The 16,315-nt window shown below is 41.1% G+C and overlaps 1 protein-coding gene across 2 annotated transcripts in view; it reads left to right on the forward strand.

Annotated features, from left to right (window-relative positions):
• Positions 1-16,315, forward strand: part of IQGAP2 (IQ motif containing GTPase activating protein 2) — a 301,456-nt gene that overhangs the window by 145,993 nt on the left and 139,148 nt on the right. For both annotated transcript variants that reach the window (XM_054487835.2, XM_063664918.1), the window contains exon 3: positions 10,012-10,168. In XM_054487835.2, coding sequence (XP_054343810.1) covers positions 10,012-10,168 — 157 coding nt within the window. The remainder of the gene's footprint in view (positions 1-10,011; positions 10,169-16,315) is intronic.

A 16,315-nucleotide genomic window follows, 5' to 3' on the forward strand; every position in this document is an offset into this window, starting at 1 on the left:
TAAGTTCTGGTTTGTTTAGCCTAACAATTTTTTCTTTAACTTCTCTCGCTTATCTTGCACTTTGCCAGAAGCCATAATGAGAAAGGAAAGTGGCGAGAAAAGCACAACAGACTTTCAGCACTTGGCTTAGAAATCTCAGCGGAATATCCAAGGTTGTCACTTAAAAGCTCTACCTTCCACAAAACACAAAAATGCAATTCAGCAACGTTCTTGGCCATTTTATAACAAGGATTGCCTTTTCTTCAGTGTCTAATAACATGTTCCTCATTTCTATCTAAAATCTCACTAGAATCACCTTTCATGTCCATATTTCTAGCAACAGTCTCTTAGCATCTGAGCCAAAGTTCTGTGGAACACAGTTTGGGGAAGCTTGCCAAACTCAACAGATTATACTATATCATCTCCCCCTGAAAGAGAAGAGTGAGACGTAAGTCCTCTGAAGTCTGCTCCACTCCTACTGGATCTTGAAGTCATATGTTGATTCTTTTCATGGTATTGTGTGCCTGTGTTTTAAGGAAAATAATTAGCATTCTTAAAGCAAAGCAAAAATTTTACTGAAGAAAATAATTAGCTTTTCATGTCACTTTCTTAGAGTGAACCAAAAAAGTTTTGTATGAGAGAAGGATGGGGGCCCGTGGATGCCCACCTCAGTTTTGCAGGGTGGGTTCCTACAGCCACGTTCCCCTGGGCTAATAAGGCTAATGGAATCATGGTGGCAGTTTTGCACTAGCCTCCAGCTGATGAAAAGTTTTGCCATGAGAACTTAACTTAATCCTTCTGATGCTTTTACTGCCTGTTAACACAGAAGGTGGAAAATGACCAACTATGCTATACATAAAAACAAAGGCCAGATATTCTTATATTATTTTAGAATATGACTTATATGCTGATTTTTAAAATATTAAGGGAAAAACTGACTTGTGATACTTGAAAGTTCAAAGAACGGGGCACTGCATTAAAACAGGGCTTATGCAAATAAAACACATTTTTCTGTTCTTGGCCAGCAGTTCTACCGTCAGGATACTTATTCCATACAGCACTGTATGATACAGATCAAGATTTATAGTTGGTGATTTCCTGAATAACAACTCAGATAGCAAATGCCTCCACAAAACAACTTTCGTATGTTCTGCAAGGCACAAAGTAGTACAATAGAAAGGATTGTTTGTTCCAGGATTTTTGTGGGGTGGTTTCTTTTTCTTTTTTTTTTTTTCCTCCCACAGGACAGAATTTTTCTTCTTGCCCTAAAATTTGAAAGATTTATCCTTTCTCTCCCCTTCTTCCACAAGTAGTTCCACCCTAAAAAGGAAGATGAGGTTCTCTAGCAACCCTTAAGATGCTCATAAGAAATAGCTTAAACTTTTGCTTTGGGACAAGACATTCACATATTGGGGTTGTGGGCCAATAAACTAGTCAATAGAAGGAATGGGGAAGAAGCAGTGAATGCAAGGACAGTGTTGGTGGGGAAGGGGGAATATTCTGGTTTTCATTTCTGTGGATTTTTAGGCCAAATTTGAAGACAGGCTCTTGATGACACATGAAGTATCTCTAACTTGATTTTATATATGCACACTTTGTGTACTATCCGTACATAAGTCATAGACATACAGATTGGACTAGAATTTAGAGTTCAGAAATGAACACTCACTTGTACAGTCAGTTAATTTTCAATAAAGGTGCCAAGACAGTTCAACAAAGGTAGTCTTTTCAACAGGTGGTGCTGGGACAACTGGGTAGCCACATGCAAAAGAATGAAGTCAGACTCTCATCTCACACCGTATACAAAAAGTAGTTCAAAATTGATCAAAGACCTAAACTAAGAGATAAAAGAGAAGAAAACATAGGTATAAATATGTAACATATAAAACACCAAAAATATAAACAACAAAAGAAGAAATAGATAAATGAGACTTCCTCAAAATAAAAACATTTTTGCTTCAAATAACACCATTAAGAAAGTGAAAAGACAGCCCACAGAATGGAGGAAACACTTTCAAATCATATATCAAATAAGAATCTTGTATACTGAATATGTAAGGAACTCTTATAACTCAAAAATAAAGACAAATAATTCCACTAAAACATGAGCGATAGATTTGAAAGACATTTCTCCAAAAGTATATAAATGGGCTATATGCACATAAAAAGAAGCTGACTATCATTAGCCATCAGGGAAATGAAAATCAAAACCATAATGAGATGCCACTTTGCATCCACTAGGATGGCTGTAATCAAAAAGACAGAAGAATATTGGCAAGGATGTGAAGAAATTGAAATCCTCATACACTGCTGGTGGGAATGGGAAATGGTACAGCTGTTTTGAAAACAGTCTGGAAGTCCTAAAAAGATTACACATAGAGTTACCATATGACCCAGCAATTCTACTCTTGGGTATATACCCAAGGGAAATGAGAACATACATCAGTGCAAAAACTAATTCACAAGTGTTTACAGCAGTATCATTCACAATAGTCAAAAAGTTGAGGGGGCGGGAAATAACATGTCCAAAAACTGGTGTCCAATAACATGTCCAAAAACTGATGAATAAATAAATAAATGTGATATATCACACAATGAAACATTATTCAAGAAAAAGATATGAAGTCCAGATACATCTTACAACATAGATGAACCTTGAAAACATGCTAAGTGAAAGGTCACAAAAGGCCACATATTGTATGAATCTATATTTACATGAAATGTTCAGAATAGGCAAATCTAAAGACAGTAGATTAGTGTGTTAGGGGCTTGGGGGTAAATGGAGAATGACTGTTTATGGATATAAGGTTTCCTTTTCAGTGTAAGGAAGATGTTCTAAAATTGATAATGATGATGGTCTTTCAACCCTATGACTATACTAAAAACCATTGCATTCTACGTGTTAAGTGTTGAGTGTATGATGTGTGGATTATATCTCAATAAAGATGTTAAGCCACACACAGTCATATTACATAATTACACAGTCATATTGAATTCCATTATAATTTCAGATTTATGGACTAACACTGAATACTCAGAATATTAAGCGACCTGTTCCACTGCATATAGCTGATGATCACAGAGCCAGACTTCCTGAACATCAGGCCAACTGTCTCTCCATTGTGATTGTTATAGGAAGTTTGACCCCAACATACCATACAAGTCACACTTAAAATTTGTATTGGTGTAGCCAGGTACCACTCACTTGTTCATGTAACAGATCAGCAAGCCCCTGAAACCGAGATTGGCAATAGCAGTTTAATTCCTGCTCCTGTAAGGTTCAGTAGTGTAGGGTGGGGGTGAGGAGACACAAGAGCTGCAGCTGCTTTTCTTTTTTTTAACCAATAAGAATGACCTTGAAAACAAGGGGTTCTTTACCACACAATTATTCAGGGACCCTGTCTGATGGAAGTTCTTCTACCTTCTCCAGCCAGCAGATGGGGAAGAGAGAGAGGAGGTTTATCCTTGGGAGGTTTTCCTGAGCCACACTTAGGGGTGGTGCACCCCTCACACTCATTTCCCCACACCTTTTGTGGTTACAACCCAGTCACTTGGCCCCTTACAGATGCTGTGGGGCTACGAATGCAGACTCTGGTATTGAAGCAGCTACGTTGTCTGGGGTATATACCCTGGGATTTGTTGTCGCCTGCCAGGAAAATTTAGGACACATACACAAGGAGTTTAGGAGCAGAAGGTTAATAGGTAGAAGAGAAGAGAGAGAAACAGCTTCCTCTGTAAAGGAGGGGGTCTCCCAGCAGAAAGGACCTGCTGGTGGTGAATGCCCCGAGTTTTATAGTAGGGTTTCAAGAGGCAGTGTCTGATTTACCTAGAGCTCATAGATTTGTTCAATCAGGTATGACATTTACATAGTGCGGGGAAGGCTGGTTGCCCCACCCTAATCTTCTTATGCAAATGGGCTTTCCAGTTGATGGGGTCATCTTGTCTGCTCCTTTGCAGCACAGGTGGCTGGCAGAGAAGGGAAGATGGAGCCGCCATCTTGAACATGTCTAGTCCTTAGTTCCTGCTGACATTCACCTGTGCAAGCTCCCAGCTTGCTGGCTGTTCTTTGTTAGAAAATGATTTGGGGCTGCTCTTCATTAAAAAGAAAAACCTTACCAAGGACTCCCATACCCTTGCTATCTGCCTGTGTGATTTCTTCTTAACTCTTATATCCCTATCTGGGCTTGAAGTTTTCTCCTTATACTTAAAAAATCAATCCAAAGGCCAGTCAGCCCACGTGATGACTGGACACAAGTTTAGAAGTTACATATCATGGCTCCTGCTTCATTGTGAGGGATTTTAATACCTTTAGAGCAATGTTAAGTACCCAGTCTGACTGGTTATTCTGTCAGCAGAGTCTGTCACCTGTCCTAGAAGAATAGTCTTGTTTGTTGCTCCTATGCGGGCTGATGATTGATAGGAGTTTCCGAGTTGTATCTTATTGGAAGGACCTGTGAGAGCTCTAGGCCTGTGGGCCTTCCTGAGGAGGTGACTGCATTTGAATAGGCTCTAAGTTTCGTATATCCTGCCTCTGCCCTGCTACAGCACTACAAGGGGAAACCTGGACCATTTACTGTGCCTGTTGCAAGGTAGGTGACAAAGAGGAAGTTCTGAGAGAACAAACGAAGCCCCAGGAATCTACTCAACCCTGACAGTGAATATACTATCCTCTGACCTTATACTGAAACAGTGACAACATCTATGTCTCCAAGCTGTGGAACTCTACCGCTGCTCTGGAAGCAGCCCTGCAGTGTTTTACCACTTTTGTTTTGCACTAGGCTAGGGGATTCTGTTTGGTGAGTTGTGAGAAATTAAAAGTTGGAATTAGATAGAGGAGCAAAGGCTGGCCCCTGTCAACTTATTGAGCTGGGTGGCCTTAGCCTTTTCTGAGCTTTGGAAAACCTCAGATATCATGTCAGAAAATCATCAGAATCTGAGAAAAACATCGGAAAATCATCAGCAAATGGTGATCCTGATAGCACCTCTTCCTTATGGGGTGATCATGAGAAGATTCCATGATAATGCCCATAAAGTATCAAGTCCAGATTTTGGCACAAGATCATGCTCAATAAGCACTAGTTGTCATTGATAATAATAGCATCATCTTTTGACTTTCAAGGCAGAGAAAAAGAGGTATCTCCACTGATGCCTAATGTTAAAAAAAGTAACATTTTGTAAATCTTTGGCAATATCTTAAAATATTTTATGATGTAACTGTGATGCTCGGAAAACTTTACTTTTAGCAGTCAGAATCTTTCATAACCATATGTTAAGTACTTGCTTTGTGTAAACAGGTTGCCAGGCACAAAGGGATTATAAAGAGAAAGAAAAAATGGCCTTTGCCTTTGAGCAGTTCATAATGTCATAAGAATTAGCCATGGCTATATTTTAAATAGGTTGTAGCTAACCTAAGTTTTTGCTATCAGTGTTTTATTTATTTTATTTTTTATTTTTTTTGAGAGAGAGTCTCACTCTGTCGCCCAGGCTGGAGTGTAGTGGTGCGATCTCGGCTCACTGCAACCTCCGCCTCTCAGATTCAAGCGATTCTCCTGCCTCAGCCTCCTGAGTAGCTGGGACTGCAGGTGCCCATTACGATGCCTGGCTAATTTTTGTCTTTAGTAGAGATGGGGTTTCACCATGTTGGCCGGAGTGGTCTTGAACTCCTGACCTCAAGTGATCCACATGCCCTGGCCTCCCAAAGTGTTGGGATTACAGGCATGAGCCACCATGCCTGGCCTGTTATCAGTGTTTTAAACCAACTGCACATATATCCTAATACAGACAAAAATGTGATTAGCTCTTTTTAAAAACAAGCCCAACTCTAAAATATCATACTTCAGGGAGCTTTTATTTTTGCATCCTGCCCCTTGCTCCCAGTTGTCAATTTATCTCCCCCTACTCTTGCTACCAATTGTCAGTTTACCCCCAGCCCCTACCCCTCACACATATACCCCAATTTCCAGGTTGTTATAAAGCATTCATATATTTTTGTGTAAAAAACGATTTCTTGCATTTTTCCAAGATAATTATTTGAAAATGTAATTATTTGAAAACAGATTGTGTTTTACTATGAAATCACCTAATACCCTAATTAGTTTATTTAGCTTAGAAACTTGGTCTAGAGCAGTGGCTGTTAACTTGGCCACCATTTTTTTTTTAAGGCGGCATTACTATTGATTTCTTCTTTTCAAAATTTAGCAAGTCCGTGGTATTCTTACTTCAGTTTATTTGATGCAAGGCTCACATGGTATGTGAATGATATGCATGATATGTGAAAAGGAAGTTCATCATCATCGCATCTTACCTGTTCCTTGTTCTTCCAGTTTCACGGCCCCTTAGAATGTTAGAGCTGGCAAGGGCTTTATCACCAAATTCTTATCACCAACACCTCTCCTTTAGCAGAGTAGAGAAACTGAAGCTCAGAGAGGTGAGGGGACTTGCTTGCAGTCACACTACCACTATGTGGCTGACTCCTGGTGCAGAACCCTCCCTTCAACCCAGTGCCTCTCCTTGGCTGGTAATCTCTGTTTTTCTTTTTTTTTTCTTCTTCTTGAGACGGAGTCTCCTTCTGTCGCCGAGGCTGGAGTGCAGTGGCGCAATCTCTGCTCACTGCAAGCTCCGCCTCCTGGGTTCACACCATTCTTCTGCCTCAGCCTCCTGAGTAGCTGGGACTACAGGCGCCCACCACCACGCCCGGCTAATTTTTTTGTATTTTTAATAGAGACAGGGTTTCACCGTGTTAGCCAGGATGATCTCGATCTCCTGACCTCGTGATCCACCCGCCTCAGCCTCCCAAAGTGATGGGATTACAGGCGTGAGCCACCGCGCCCGGCCCTCTGTTTTTCAACTCCCTTTTCTGAGCTGTCACCAAGTCCTCTTACTGTTGCCTGGAACTGTCTTTTGGTTGTCTTCCTTCCCGTTTCTTCCTGGCTGATCCCGTCCCTCAACACCTCACAATGGGAAAGGCCTGACAGAGGACTCGGTCTCTGAGGCATCCATTATACCATATTAATTTTCTCTAATTACCACGGTCAGCACGTTACTCCTCTTCTGTGAGGCTGCCAGGAGCTCCCTGCTTCTTGTGGCTACAAATGTCAACAACCTGTCCTCGCATGCTAGACCTTCCAGAGCGTAGCTTCACGGGGAGGGCCCAGCTTCATTGCTTTTTTCTCCCTGTGAGCCCCAAAGGCCCACTGTGTTCCCTGGGTTTTCTTCGTGAGTCAGCCATGTTTCTTTTATGCCTTTAGTTTCTGTTCTCCCCAGCTTCCGGTTCTCTCCCTGCCTTTCCAGCTACGGCAGGTCCTCCAATAATGTCGTTTCATTTGATGTCATTTCCTCATAATGTTGATGAAGAAAAAGAAGGGGCCACTGTGGAGTTCGTGTGGTCTCCCCAGGTCTGCGTGGGTTTTCTCTGGGGACTCGTTTTCTTCCACATCCCAAAGATGTGCATGTTAGGTTAACTGATGTGGCTACATAGTCCCCACTGAGTGAGTGTGGTGGGGGTTTGAGTGTATCCTCCAATGGGAACGCATCTTGTCCAGGGTTGGTGCCCACCCCCCTACCTCTGAGCTGCTGGGATAGGTTGCGGCCACCCAAGACCCTGACCTGGAATAAGAGGGTGAAGAATTATCTTACTTTTTTTTGTTTTTCCAGTCCCTTCATTATACTAAAAGTTTATGTTAATCTTTCTTAATTGTATGTATAGCTCACATTTATTTCAGTGTTTAACATAGAAGTGTTTTGGTCTTTATTTAGAAGTTTGGTGATGTTTTTGTGACCAGAAATATGCAATAGGATCTTAATTATTTTTTAGAGACAGAGTCTTGCACTGTTGCCCAGGCTGTAATGCTGGGGCCTGACTACAGCTTACTGCAGCCTCAAACTCCTGGGCTCAAGCAATCCCCCGACCTCAACCCCCTGAGTAACTGGGACCACAGGTGCAAACCACCATGCCTGGCTCTTTTTTTTTTTTTTTTTTTTTAAAGAGAGCCAGGGCCTCACTGTGCTGCCTAGCCTGGTTCAAACTCCTGGCCTCAAGCAGTCCTCCCACCTCACGCTCCCAAAGTGCTGGAATTACAGGCATGAGCCGTAGCGCCCAGTGTAACTTGTTTATAGAAATTAGCCTATGGTAAAATTGATTTTGTTATACATTATTTTGCTTAAATTCATAGTTTCCAAGTAGGTGAGGACTTACTGTACTCCATTCTTCAAGGCCAAGTCCAGGTTTTACCACCTTTTTAATGTTTTCCTTGATTGCTGCAGTGATAACCCAATGATTCCCGTTTACTCCCAAACTTTTTCTGATTGTATCCTACCATGTAGCATTGCACATCATAGCCTCTCATATGGTTCTCTGGCTTTTCCTTAGAATTGTGTTGCCTTCTTAATTATATTTAATGCTCTTTGAAGGCAAGGCTTATGTTTATATTTTTATCATATATACTATTCCCCTCCCATCCATTGGAAATATGTTCAAAGACCCTCAGTCAATGCCTGAGACTGAAGATAGCACCAAACCTTGAATATACTGTTTTTGCATATAGATACATAGCTGTGCTCAGGTTTAATTTATAAACTAGGCATAGAAAGAGATTAACAACAGTAACTAATAATAGAACAATTATAACAATATACTATGATAAAAGTTCTGTGAATGTGGACTCTGCCTCTGTCTCAAAATATCTTATTGTACTGCACTTACCCTTCTTGTGATGAGGAAGGGATGGGAGTGGGATAGCATGAGATTTCATCACACTACTCAGAATGATATGCAATTAAAAACTCATGAATTTTGTATTCCTGGAACTTTCCATTTAATATTTTCAGAGTAGTTGACCTCAAGTAACTAAAACTGCAGAAAGTGAAACCTTGGATAAGGGGGGGTCTACTGGATTCCAATTTTATAGTGCCTAATAAATGGTCAGTAATAACCACTTGTTAGGGGCTTGTTGAACTACAAGTTGTTGTTCAGAGCTACAAGCATTTCAGACATATTACAGTGTTGGCAACTTGGGTTGGGATCAGTTGTTAATATTGGGGCACGGTGCTCTACTGTTTTAAGTGTTGGCAGGATCAGTGGCTACTGTGTTAATGATCCTCTAGGGAGACGGTCTATATAGATATGGTGCTCACGCTAATAGTTGGATTTGTAGATCAGTAGCTGGGTGGCAGGGAGGCTGGGGGCTCCCCTGCTGAGAACTGCACACCGGCCTCTTGAATCTTCCAGTAGGTAATAGTTACTTGAGAAAGGAGTATCCTCATGACTCTGGCAGATCCTCAGCACACCATTGTGACATGTGAACTAGCCTGTCTCCTCTCCCACTGTAAGTCCTTGAGCCAGTAATGACCTTGGTGTTCTCTTTTCTACAATACTGGCACAACATCTTAAGGTTTAATCTGATCTTTGTCTAAAATATTTTTTTCAGAACCCATTAAGTACTGTATCTTCCCAAAAAAGATAAGTGTGTTGTCATAAGTTTCTGGTATTGGAAAAAGGAGTCTGTATTATTTAAAGAAGCCTTGTCTGCTTCCTTAATTCAATGCCCCTTTTCCATGCCTTCCTACCTCTCCTGGTAGTCATTCCTGGACTGAGGTAACTGCAGATTTTATAGTACTTTGGACTATGCACTCCCTAAGGCACAGACCGTATAAGAATTGCCTCTGCCAAGGGCTCATAAACTTGGAATTATTTTTTCTTTAATGTCAGCGGGGCTAATTCCACCTATACAAAATGGTTTGGCCTTTTCCTTCTTTGGCACAAAAGAGACTTGGCAGAGGCTCAGATAAAGGTGAAGTTGATGAGCTCTGGCACGGGAGTGAGCTCAGCGCTTCTGGGCTTTCATTCCCCCTGTTCATCTCATGTTCAAAATCCTCATTCCACCCAGAAAGTCTTCCCTTCCCACCAGTGACACTGAAAGATGTTTCAGATCCTTCTTCCTTTGTCTCCAACACACACAGCGAAATGCTGCATGACTTCATTTGCAGAAAGTTACCCAACTGGAGTCACTTTAATATTTTTTTTAATCTTTTTAGGTGGATGGAAGTTTGCTTAGTTGAAGAATTGCCACCAACCACTGAACTGGAAGAAGGGCTCCGGAATGGAGTTTACCTTGCAAAGTTAGCCAAGTTCTTTGCCCCGAAAATGGTATCAGAGAAAAAGATCTATGATGTGGAACAAACACGTTATAAGGTAACCAAGATCTAATTGGTTTTGGCTTCCAGCTAAAAGTGAAAGTTTGGTATTTCATATCCTCTCCCTTCTTTTACTCTTAGTGTTTCTGTAAGGATTTGGGGGGCTGGGGGATGTCTTTGGAGCCTGTTAATAGCATTCCTGAGGCAGCAGCAGTTTTAAAAAGCAAAGTGTTTCTATTTCTGGTCTGACACTAAGAGACCTCTGACTTATGGGGCTTCCCAATGCCTCCCCCAATTATTCCTTCATGGAAGTCACTCTTGACTTTATTAGTGCCAGTAAAGGTAAAAGTGGGGGCATGCTACCACTCCTTTTTTCACTTGAACCTGTGGCCCTAGAGAGTTAGGGCCAATGTGATAAAACAAGTAGGAAGGTCGAATGATCAGCCAAGAATTCTTTTCCATTTGATGTTTAAAGCAAGATATGACTAACCACTTTGTGTACAACTAGTTTTAAGAATTGTTTCAGGGCTAATTTGGGAAGCATTAGAAAATAAAAAGCTATTATAGCCCTTTTAGAAGTATCACAACAGCTGAGTATGGTAGCTCTTGCCCATAATCCCAACACTTTTGGAGGCCAAGGTAGGAGGATTGCTTGAGCCCAGGAGTTCAAGGCTGCAGTGAGCTATGATCACACCACTGCCCTCCAGCCTGGGTGACAGAGTGAGACTCTGTCTCTAAGATAATAATAGCAAGAAGAAGAAAGATCAACAATAAAAACCGCAGTGTTATTTAGATTTAGAAGAAGCAGGGAGAAGAAAACAAAATTAAAATAAACACCAATTTTATAGTAATAAAAATCCCGATTTTTTAGAGATACATATCAAAGTATTTACAGATAAAGTGATACATCTAGGATTTGTTTCAAAATAATTGAGGGGAAGGTAGACAGATGATAAAGTGATACATCTAGGATTTGTTTCAAAATAATTGAGGGGAAGGTAGACAGATGATAAAAAGCTGGCCATGAGTTCATAACTGTTGAGTTGAATGATGGGTACATAGGAGTTCGTTATACTATTCTGTCTACTTTTTTACATTTGAAATTATATATTCAGAAGGAAAAGGAAAAAGCAAACGCCAACCTAAAAGACTCCTCCATTAGCAATGTATCTTCAAAACAGATTTTTAAAATGTCTGGTGTTCTATTCTGCAATATGTGACCTCTTGTCTGCTGCAGGTCAAGGTTTCTAAAGCTTCTTTGAAACTTGATCTTTATTTTTTTAATGCATTCAGTTCTTTATATCAATATTTTTTATCTGCAGATTTTCCAGTATTCTGAACAGTTATTTCTCTTACAGCTGTAGGGAATATGTTGCATATAGTTGGAAAAGGAATGATTTCCCATTTATTGCATGATTCATAGTACCCTTCATTTCTTTAGGCAAAATACATTCTTTAAATATGTATATTAAATACAGATAGAATGTTTGAATAATCTTTAAGGTTAACAGTAGACAAGATTACTTGTCAAATTTATTTTGAGTCTATTTTTCTAGTCTGGTCAAAAAGGTCACTGAGCAAAAGTTTTTGCCTTTAATAATGTTATAAATAAAAATGTTTACATTTATTAAAGTAAATTTGTGTTCATGAAGTTTCACTCCAGAGTTCCAGCTCATTATAATCTTCTGCAAGACTTTAATAACACAATCACTTAGCCAGCTAAAATTGAAGTTTAGAAAAATTTTTTGAGAAATATTTTTAGAAATTCAGAGAAGCCCAGAAAAAGACCATCTGTATCCTCTCTCCACAAAATAAATATTTGTCCACATTTTAGACTACAGCTTGTCTTTTTTTCATTGCTTTTATTTTGGTTATAATCAAGATCTAGGTCTGTCAGTACCAACACGTATGTAGATTTGATGATACAGTTAAAATGTAGTTGGGGTAGGCTCCAGCTTGACTGAAAGGGAATTACAGATTTTCTTTTGGCTTTCATGGACTGTGAGAATCAGACTGGGAAGACGGGCCCTTCATGGAAGTGAGCCTCAGAGCAGTGTGTGTGCTAGTTCTTTTCTCTTCCTGGAATGTTGTATACCTTGAATATAGGAGTGTCCTTCCTGACCAGCTCGGGGCCCTCATGGCAGTTGCCTCGTGGCAACTTAAACAGGTACCTTCTCCTGGCATCAGATATCCTATTATTTAAATGAATAGCAACTTCTCTTTAGGATGGGGACAGGGGAAATAATATTTGCAATTTCTGGTTATGGAATAAAATACTTGTGGGGCGTAGGCAGGTGATGACATACATCCCCAAGTGAAACATCACAAGAGGGAGGCCACCCCTGCCCCATCAGATCCCTGGAAGGCCGGGTGGCACAGAGGTGACACTGGGAGAGGGACAGGAAGGAGGGAAGCACAGCAGGAGGGTGGCCGTGGTCAGCTGTGGCGTGGGAGCCCCTCCTTGCTGAGCTAAAAGAAAAAAACATAAGACAAATGGAAAGGACCCCTCTGTGGATTGACTGCAGAAAAGAGATTTGCTTTTTTCTTTATTAAATCCCTGAAAGTGCTTAGTGTTCTTGATGGAGACTTTGAGTGATTTGCCATGTAATCATAAAATCTTATTTTAGGGCCTTTTCATCTCTCATACAAAAATGAAAGGAGATAAATATTAGCAAATAAGTAACGCAACTTCCTGATCTTGTGTTCTTCAGGACTGAAGCATGTCACATAGCCCTTTGCAAGGAGAGCTAAATCATGGGACTAAGGCAAAGATGTTGAAGCACGAGGGAACGCTCAATAACCCAGCCCCAGCCCCTCATGCCATCTGGAAACCATGAATTCAGTGAACTCGGGCTCTCGCTGCAAGGTCTGCCTAGACTGCAGGCATAAAATATGTCAGCCTTGGCACTGGCAGCTTTGATGACCGTCAGTTAGGCAGACAGGAGCTTTTGTGCTACCCCCTTCTCTTTGTCAGCTTATGTACAACCGTAGTTCCTCATTAATTTAGGGTTGGAAAGATGTCCTGAGTATTAGAGTTCAACTTTCCAGTTATAAATATTTTTTCCATGGCCACCTCCGCCCTCCACACCAGATCTGAGTTACATGCCCATGCCATGTGCACTGCAGCTCCTGACACAGTCTCTCTTGCACATGCCATAGTGTATTGTAAAGTGGGCAGGCACCGTATGTGCCTCTAGGCCCCATCCCCAGCAAATGGTGCAGGGTCTTATCCACAGTAGGTACTTGGGGAATAGCTGTTGGATGAAGGAATGAATGACAATAGTTTCACATAAGCCAAAGGATTCCATTCCTTTTCTTACCTTCTGTGCTTTATTTGATACATACTCAATATGCTGAGTGTGACACTCTTCCTCTAAGAATGGCCCTCAAGCCTCCTGCAGAACCACCTAATGGGTGTGTGTAAAAATTGGATTCCTGGGTCCCACCCCAGACTACTGAGTCAGGCAGCATCTCTTGACCCAGGAAGCGGTACTCTTAATAAATCACCTGCAGGTGATTCTTTTCTTCTGCGCTTTGAGTTGAGAACCACTGCTCTAATAGGTGAATAAACATTAATATAACAAATTGCAATACAGTTGTAGGGAAGGAAGATAAAGGTATACCATGATAGAAATACATATAGGGTAGAATTCATTCATCCATGTAACGCTTATCAATACCCATTGCATGTCAGGCACTATTCTAGGCACTAACGGCAGAATAGTGAGCCAAGCAGACAAGGGCCTGGTTTCGTGGTGGCGGGGAGGCAGACTAAGTGAATTTATAGCTGTGAATTGTGATAAGTGTCTGAAGGAAGACACGAAAGCCATTGTTATGGGTAGATAGCAATAGCCAGAAGATGGGCTTCTCTGAGGAGGAGTTTACTCTGAGGATGGAAGAGTGAGAAGAAAGTCACCTGTGTGCAGTCAGGGGTGGGCATCGGGAAGAACTGTCCAAAGAGAGGGAGCTCATTTGTGAGAGACTTGCCACAAGGAGGAAAAGAGCTTGTCCATAGCGGAGTGGTTGAAAGGGACAGTGGTGGAAGATGAGGCTGGAAGAGCAGAGATGAGATTGCACAGCCATGCAGGCCCCATGGAGCACCTGAGATTTCATGCTACGTTGCGGGGACAGCAATCAGAAGCCTTGTGATGCCATGTGGTGCAGTTTGCACTTCAGAAACATCAGTTGCTGCTATACAGAGAACAAACCAGAAGGAGGATGAGAGGGGAGACAGAGTCCAGTGAGGGGATAACTCAGTCCAGGTGGCAGTGACCTGCACAGACAAGAAGTGAACTGCTTCAAGAGGGAAAACCAAGGGTGGATCCTGAAAAGGAAATAGAAATGGATGGAGGGCCATGAGAAGACAGCTGGGTGGACAGTGGGAGATGACCAAGGAGGAGAGAGCAGTCCTGTCCATTCTAAATGGGGTGTTTGGTGGTGAAGGACCAGGAAGGTTTCCATGGTGGGGACTTGAGAGATTAGACAGTGGTCCCAAGCAGACTGGGGCAGGCAAGAGAAAGAGGAGTGGACAGAAGGGCCTTCCTTGGAGAGGTTTCAGTCTGACAAGGTTCAAAGATGAATAGTACTCTGAACAGCACCTTGATAATTGTAGGTTTATAATAAATTCTTGTCAAATAGGTAGGCGTGCCTTAGATAGGGAAGGCATGCACACAGTGGTTAGCAGTGTAAACTGTAGAATCAAAATACTTCAGCGACTAGCTTTGCCATTAACTTTGGCTCCCTGAGCCTCAGTTTCCTCACCTGTGAAGTGGGGATACAGATTGAATATCCCTAATCCAAAAATCCAAGGTGTTCCAAAATTCAAAACTTTTTGAAGACCGATATGACACTCAAAGGAAATATTCCTTGGAGCATTTTGGATTTTGGATTTTGGGATTAGGGATGCTTAGTCAGTATGTCTGATGCAAATATTCCAGAATTTGTAAAAATCAGAAACTTGAAACACTTCTAATGCCAAACATTTCAGATAACAGATCCTCAATGTAATAACAACAGTATCTGCCTTTGTAGAGATATTGTGAGGCACAAAATGATCCATGCAGGGCACTTGGCATGGTGCCTGATAGACATGAGCATCTAGTGAATATTGGAGGCAGTGCTTGTTCTAAGGTACTTGAGCAGTAAAATGAACATAATATTTGGACTTGAAGTCCAAATATTATGGGGTTCTGCAAGGGAGTCTTAACCTTGAGCCTAACAAGTTAGCTCAACTCAAGCATCTTACTTACTTGTGCCCTCAGTTACCTCATCTGTAAAATAAGCAAATTTGGATAATGTTATTTGTTTCTAAACTACCTCCTGGTTTTAAAATGCTCTGATTCCAATATGTAGGATGTTAGCATCCAATGATGACAACGTAATTCCTCATCTGTGCAGTTTAAACTAGATGAACCATGTTTGCTGGTGTAATAGCTCAGCAGTGGAAAAACAGCATATACTTCCTGGTCCAATACCTGAAAGAAATTAGGTGTATGGATAACAGCAACCCTTGGCTAAATCTGACTGTAGACATGTCACCTCATTTAATAGTAATATACGGGACTGGAGCAGGAAGAAAAGACTTGTTAAAGATGATTATAGTGGACTGGTATTATTTCAAGCCTAATTAGAAGACCATTTTCATTCTAAGTGAAGCAAACTCAGTAGATTGACAATGTTATTGCTGCAATTCACTAACCAAAGTGTGCTAACATGAATCATAGGGTTCTGAAGTCAGCATTCTCAGGTAGTTTAAAAGGATGAAGGATTTGAAATCTGTCATTTCATTTGTTGCAGAAATATGACCAAGATAACCACCCTTTTCTTCAGTGCCTCTTAACATGAAGCACTGAAATTTTTTCTGACCTTAAAGGTAAATGAAAGTTCCATGCCTAATCTTGTACTGTAATAATTATTATAGCTAATATTTACTGCATTCTTAGGTGCACTTTGCAACTAAATACCTTCCATATATTCTCAGATTAATCTCTGCAACTCAAAGAAGCATTTTGTGGCTCAGGAACCAAGGTTCAGAGAGGTTTCTATCTTTCCTGAGATTACTTTGCTAACAAGACCACTAAACACATGGGTGTCTTTGTTACATAATTTGGGATTGTTGGAGCCCACCAGTTTTGGACACCAGAAGCCCTCTGTGGTCAAACAAGATTAGGTTTATTTAACTTGTTGGGCAAGAAAAGTGCATACC

The sequence above is a fragment of the Pongo pygmaeus genome, chromosome 4 (genome assembly GCF_028885625.2).
Source record: "Pongo pygmaeus isolate AG05252 chromosome 4, NHGRI_mPonPyg2-v2.0_pri, whole genome shotgun sequence".
NCBI classification, from domain to species: domain Eukaryota; kingdom Metazoa; phylum Chordata; class Mammalia; order Primates; family Hominidae; genus Pongo; species Pongo pygmaeus.